Source organism: Pristiophorus japonicus, chromosome 10, assembly GCF_044704955.1.
Source record: "Pristiophorus japonicus isolate sPriJap1 chromosome 10, sPriJap1.hap1, whole genome shotgun sequence".
Taxonomy (NCBI): Eukaryota; Metazoa; Chordata; class Chondrichthyes; family Pristiophoridae; genus Pristiophorus; species Pristiophorus japonicus.
Window position 1 is genome coordinate 220,830,007 of NC_091986.1, and position 7,101 is coordinate 220,837,107.

At 49.5% G+C, this 7,101-nt stretch overlaps 1 protein-coding gene across 1 annotated transcript in view; it reads left to right on the forward strand.

Annotated features, from left to right (window-relative positions):
* Positions 1-6,840, forward strand: part of pgm2l1 (phosphoglucomutase 2-like 1) — a 105,207-nt gene extending 98,367 nt beyond the window's left edge. Inside the window, exons 10-11 of the mRNA XM_070891354.1 lie at positions 43-176; positions 1,951-6,840. Of these exons, the coding sequence (XP_070747455.1) occupies positions 43-176; positions 1,951-2,050 (234 nt within the window). The 3' untranslated portion in view covers positions 2,051-6,840. The remainder of the gene's footprint in view (positions 1-42; positions 177-1,950) is intronic.
* Positions 6,841-7,101: the final 261 nt, after the last annotated feature.

The window sequence follows — 7,101 nt, forward strand, 5'->3', positions numbered from 1 at the left end:
TCTGATGAGCTAAACCAAAGGGTGATCTTTTCCCCGGGACAGGTACTGCCGATGAGCAGAAGCAGCCAGATGCTGACCTTTACCTTCCTCAACGGGTGTGTCGCCACTCTCCGCGTCAGTGGCACAGAGCCAAAGATCAAATACTACGCTGAGTTCTGTGCACCCCCGGGACAGAGGTTAGTGACACGAGGGGGAGTTTTAACATGGGTGAGCGGGTGCAGGGGTTAAATGTCCAAAAAGTCGAGGTTTTACCCGAGACAGAACAAGGACGGGCAGTCCTAGGGGAGGGGTTGAAATTTTAAATCTGTTAATGAGGCTGGAAGGTTTTCACAGAAATTTACAGCACAGAAGGAGGCCATTCGGCCCATCGTGTCCGCACCAGCCGACAAAGGGCTATCCAGCCTAATCCCACTTCCAGCTCTCGCTCCGTAGCCCTGTAGGGTTACGCAACTTCAGGTGCACATCCAAGTACTTTTTAAATGTGTTGAGGGTTTCTGCCTCTACCACCCTTTCAGGCAGTGAGTTCCGACCCCCACCACCCTCTGGGTGAGGGCATTTCCCCTCCAATCTACTCTAAACCTCCTACCGATTACTTTAAATCTATGCCCCCTGGTTGTTGACCCCTCTGCTAAGGGAAATAGGTCCTTCCTATCCACTGTATCTCGACCCCTCATAATTTTATACACCTTTAATATAGTCTCCCCTCAGCTTCCTCTGTTCCAAAGTAAACAATCCCAGCATATCCAATCTTTGCTCATAGCTAAAACCCGGCAGTGGCAGCGAGGCTCGGGGATCACTACTTGCAGACCAGGAGGGGCGTGAGTGGTTCCTCCCATCCCCCAGACCCTCCCCTCTGGCTCGGGGATTGGAGATTTCTCCTGAACCCTCTCCGCACTCCTTCAGTGAGCATTTTATATTGATGGCACCCCTACTAGAGGAAATGGTTTTTCTCTATTCACTGGAACAAAACATTTAATTTTTTTTGAAGTCTGCTCTTACTCTTTACTCCTCCAATGGAAATTATCCCAGTAACTCGTGTCTCTCCTAACTAGAATTTTCTATCCTTAATATAATTGTGGTGACTTTATTGTCCTTTCTATATCATCATCGTCATTGGCAGGCCCTCGGAATTGAGGAAGACTTGCTTCCACTCTAAAAGTGAGTTCTCAGGTGACTGAACAGTCCAATACAGGAATTACAGTCTCTGTCACAGGTGGGACAGAGAGTGGTTGAAGGAAAGGGTGGGTGGGACTGGTTTGCCGCACGCTCCTTCCGCTGCCTGCGCTTGGTTTCTGCATGCTCTCGGCGACGGGACTCGAGGTGCTCAGTGCCCTCCCGAATGCACTTCCTCCACTTAGGGCGGTCTTTGGCCAGGGACTCCAGATGTCGGTGGGCATGTTGCACTTTATCAAGGAGGCTTTGAAGGTGTCCTTGAAACATTTTCTCTGCTCATCTGGGACTTGCTTGCCATGTAAGAGTTCCGAGTAGATCGTTTGCTTTGGGAGTCTTGTGTCAGGCATGCAAACAATGTGGCCTGCCCAGCGGAGCGGGTCGAGTGTGGTTTAATGCTGGGGATGTTGGCCTGGTCGAGGACGCTAACATTGGTGTGTCTGTCCTCCCAGGGGATAATATAGTGCTCAAAACTGCTTATGTAATTATGGCCAACTATTGCCTTGAACACATTTATCATTTACTCTTGTACCCCGTCTCCTGTTTCTAAAAACCCAAAATGCTGATGGCTTTTCTCTGGTTTTATCTACCCGCTCTCTCGCTCGCTGTGTTTGAACCGCTGCAGGATGCTTTCTCCACAACTCCACACTTCCGTTGAGTGTATTCTCCCGATTCCTTGTTTTTTTTCCCCCCCTTGGAATGTATTGCTTCACAATTCTAGGTGCTTGGCCAAGGCCTGACTTGTGTACTCTGCTTTAAAAGTTTTTTTTTAATTTCCAGTAACACTGCCTGCCTGGCAGAAGAGCTCAACAAACTGATTGATGCAATGGTCAAGAACTTTCTCCAACCGGACAAGAATGGTCTGATTACTCGCATTTAAAAGGACTCCGCAGTCGCGAGTTTGTGCTTGTGTCTGGTGTTGGAGCAGGAGGAGAGCGAGAGAGAGGGCAGGAAACACCACTCGACCTGTTTGCACTAAAGAGCTGGAAGGGAAGATGTTGAGGGCGATACACTGCTGACACGCTGCATGGGCGATGACACTGCACTTCAGCCACTTGCAAGCCCTGTGATGTTCCTGGAAAGCAGCCTACTTTGATGGAAAAGCTATTCCATAGCTCGCCATCTCTGGTTTCCGATGCTTGGTGTTGTGTGTCTGTTCGCTGGGTGCAGCTGTCGTTTGTTGAATCGAAACTTCCATCACAAAGTGAATCTAGTCCCACGAAATGGCCCGAGAGCAGGTTCATGCACGCGGTGTCCTGCACTGTGCAGATTCTGTGAGCCAAGGCCCTACCACAGCCCCAGCATTGCAGCATTGTTCGAGAGGGCTCCGAATGCGCAGACTCGCGGGGTGCCATTACCAGTACTGAAAGTCACCCCATGATGTGACGTTGTATATTTACATGGGGTAAACACAATTAGATCTCTGAACCCTCCATTAATCCCCTCCCTTCCTGCCTCGTATGTCTTTGGTCCTTTTGTGAATTTGCACCGATGTTTTATCCCGTGAACTAGAAGCCACGAGTGTACTTGTGTTAGAAATATTTACTGTCCTGTGTGCCATTTTTAGTAAGACTGTTCCAATTGTTTTTGTGGAATCATCCCATGCCACACACGATTCCCGATGGCGAAAGTGAATAGCCACAAGCGTCCCTGTGAAAGGGCTCAGTGACGCTCTCTCTATGTGGGAAGGTGGCTTCTGCCTGGTTGCTCCCCACCGCTATTTCCCAGGCGCAGAGCTTTGCTGCCTCTTCATCTTGCCTGCTGCTATAAGTTCCATTGTTTTAAAACCACATTTCACAGCGAGACGACTGCTGTCGATGAGCTGGTAGGGTTGCCCGCTCTTCGCCCAGTCCGGAATCAGATAGAGAACGCCAATTTTAAAAGGCCTGTCTTTCCTTTGTACGCGTGCAGTCGACTCTCTGGCACATGTCCGACTGACTGTCTCGCATGTAGACATGGCCTTTTGTACAATCCACTTTTGGGGAAAACTCTTTTCCAGCCCGTCTTCAAATGTTACAGTTACTGATACCTAAAGGATGGTTGCCTTATCTAAGGATGTGGTTATAGACACACACACACACATGGACACACGCGTGGACATGCATGGATACATGCACTCACGCACACGCATGGACACACCAGGACAGCAGTATTGAGAGAGTGAGCCCTTGTTCCTGGGCAGCTGGTTTGTGTGGTGCTGTGCTGTGTGGCATGTCTGCGCATGTGTGTCCATGTGTGTGTGTCCGTCCTTGCGTGCATGTGAGTGCGTGTATCCTTGTGTGCATGTGAGTGCGTGTATCCTTGTGTGCATGTGAGTGCATGTATCTGCGTGTGTGAGTGCATGTATTGTGTGTATCCTTCATGTGTGTGTGCCCATGTTTGTGTGTGTATGTGTGTGAGAGTGCATGCATGTGTGGGTGTATGCGTGTGTCCCTGTGTTTGTGTGTGTCTATGTGCATATGTGAGTGTTCCACATCTGCAGTATTTTGCAAATGTGTAACTGCTGCTGAGGATGTATAAGTGGAGAGCAGGGTGAGATTCTCGTCCCCTGTCGTGTTCATACCTGTGTCCACTTGCTCATGTTAAGCAGAAGTTCTTTACCAAAGGCTTAAGAGAACATATTTAGAATATTTATTTTATTTTAATTCTTTGCAGATGTGTGCATTTGGATGAATTAAAAGTCTTATTTTTCATTTAAATGGGTTTATTTTACTATCTACAGAGCTGAGAGTTAATTCTTTCACATGTTAATTTTGTAAACTGTAGTCACCTTTATTTAAAAAGTTAATTGCAGAGCTCCACTGGGCAGAGGCAGCGTGTAACTGAGGCACACGGCTCAATGTCCGGGGCAGGTTCCTACTCTGTGCTGAGTGAGCTGCTCCCAGGCAGTTAGCTATGATCCATCTTCCTCCCTGAGCTAGGATGGGGAAGGTTATCTTGTTTCTAACTGCTATCCAGCGACTCCTAATGTCACGGAATCATCAAAACTTACAGCACAGGAGGAGATCATTTCGGCCCATCGTGTCTGTGCCGGCTGACAAAGAGCTACCCAGCCTAATCCCACTTCCCAGCTCTCGGTCCGTAGCCCTGTAGGTTACGGCACTTCAGGTGCACATCCAAGTACTTTTTATAATGTGGTGAGGGTTTCTGCCTCTACCACCCTTTCAGGCAGTGAGTTCCAGACCCCCACCACCACTGGGTGAAAAAAAGTTCTCCTCAACTCCCTTCTAATCCTTGTATCAATTACGTTAAACTCTCCTGGTTGTTGACCCCCCTGCTAAGTGAAATAGGTCCTCCCTATCCAGGCCCCTCATAATTTTATACACCTCGATTAAGCCGCCTCTGTTCCAAAGAAAACAGCAGCCTATCCAATCTTTCCTCATAGCTAAAATTCTCCAGTCCTGACAACGTGTTGGTGTGAGAGCAGCCATGGGGCGAGGCCAGGATCGAGCTCCGCTGGGATGCAGTCCAGGGTGATCTGGCTGGCCTTGGTTGCCTCGGCTTGTGCTTGAAACATAGACAATAGGAGCAGGAGTAGGCCATTCGGCCCTTCGAGCCTGCACCACCATTCAATATGATCATGGCTGATCCTCTATCTCCACACCATATTCCTGCTTTTTCCCCACACCCCTTGATGCCTCTTGTGTCTAGAAATCTATCTATCTCCCTCTTAAATATATTCAGTGACTTGGCCTCCACAGCCTTCTGTGGTAGAGAATTCCACAGGTTCACCACCCTCTGAGTGAAAATATTTCTCCTCATCTCGGTCCTAAATTTCCTACCCTGTATCCTGAGACTGTGACCCCTTGTTCTAGACTTCCCAGCCAGGGAAGAATGCCCCATGGGCGAGGCACCAGCTCAGTGCCAGAGGAACTGTCCTCCGCAAGAGCCGGACCTTACAGGCGGGGAGAAATTAATGGGATGGCCCTTGGATCGAAGTGGTACAGGCACGATGTGCCGAATGGCTGCATCCTGTGCTGTCTGATTGTATGAAATGGGAGAGGAGGGTGAGCGGACCCTGGACCCTGGACCCCCACTGTGCCCAGCCTGGACGCGTGCACTTGCAATCAGCTGTCAATAGTTATGTACTTTAAATGTTTGTTTTTCTTTAATTCCAACTAGATACTTCATTCCCTACAAAAATGTGGGGAATTTGATTTGGCTCCTTGCTAAACCGACACTCTCTTTCAGCACACTGTTGCCCGGAGGTGATCTGAGCAAGTGGCTGTTTCCCAGATGCTGCTGTGAAGTTGTGCATAAGGACAAAGGCTGCCACTGTGTAGTTAGTACATGACTTTTGTTTTTAAATGAGCATACTTTAAAAGTGTTTTATTTCAGGATTTTTAAAGGGGGAGAAAGAGAAGCCGAGTTGCAATAGTATTAGAATACCGGGAACTTTGTGAACGGCTGGTTAACTCTTCCATTCTGTAGTGTGAAGGGTGTTCCACGTTCCTGGAGCTGGGAGAGTGTGGGAAACAGCCGGTTATTGGCTTGTACGTACAAATATTACAGGAGATAAATGCTTCCAGTCGGTCTGAATTGTGCAGTTGCTGTTTACCTTGTAACCCTGATGGTTGAGACTGTTTAATGTGCCAGTGTTTGAAGTGAATGATTTCAAACGCCCTTCCACGATGCCTGTCCAATGAATGCAGATCTATGGTAGGAAGTGGTCTCAATTAGCAAGTCTCCATCAGAACACCAAGGATTAGAAGAGCTGGTGATAATTCTGCCATTCACACCCTCTCTAGACTCATCTTTTGTTTCCTAACTTGTGCCATTGCCATCTCATTATTGCCCACCTTCCTTTTTGTCCCTCTAATCTCTCCTGCCTTCCACCCAATCGATGACCTTCCCTTTTGCTCTTTCCTCCCCTCCCCCTTTCTCCGCCCCTTGCACTTCCTTAACAACCCGAAACGCTAACTCTGTTTCTCTCTCTGTAGATGCTGCCTGACCCGCTGAGATTTCCAGCATTTTCTGTTTATATTTCAGATTCCAGCATCCGCAGTATTTTGTATTAAGGACTCCAGGGGGACGGAAATGCTGGGGCACTTTTACTTTTCGAATCTGCAAACACATTCTCTCCGCTGCGTTCGAAATCTAAACAGCAGAGCTTTGATCCAGAGGCCCGTTATTTTGTGGGCCTTCTGAGCTGCGGCTGACACATGCTTCTGTCGGATGGAGAAAGGGAGGCGGGGCCCAGCTTTGTGCCGCTCTCTCCTCAAAGCAGCAGGGCGAGACCTGCAGTTGGAAGAGGTGTGAGGAAGCCCCACACTGAACCCAACGAGGCAGTCCTAGAGGTTGCATTTCCCAGGACCATCCTTGCTCACGACTATAACGAGCACAAAATTCACCCAAAACCTCTCGCTGTGTTTAAATGAAAGTGTGAAGCTGCCCGAGGGTACGACAGGTTCTGTCTTGCTGCTGCGGGTGAACTCAATGGGAATTTAAAATGCTTGAACTGTACGAGCACAATTACATTTGCAAAAGTTTTTTTGTGTTTGCAACTGACTGTAAATGGTGATATTACCACACTGCCTGTGGAGCCCTGCACTGTCGGAGGGGCAGTACTGAGGGAGCGCCGCACTGTCGGAGGGGCAGTACTGAGGGAGCCCTGCACTGTCGGAGGGGCAGTACTGGGGGAGCCCTGCACTGTCGGAGGGGCAGTACTGAGGGAGCCCTGCGCTGTCGGAGGGGCAGTACTGGGGGAGCCCTGCACTGTCGGAGGGGCAGTACTGGGGGAGCCCTGCACTGTCGGAGGGGCAGTACTGAGGGAGCCCTGCACTGTCGGAGGGGCAGTACTGGGGGAGCCCTGCACTGTCGGAGGGGCAGTACTGAGGGAGCCCTGCACTGTCGGAGGGGCAGTACTGAGGGAGCCCTGCACTGTCGGAGGGGCAGTATTGAGGGATCGCCGCACTGTCGGAGGGGCAGTAC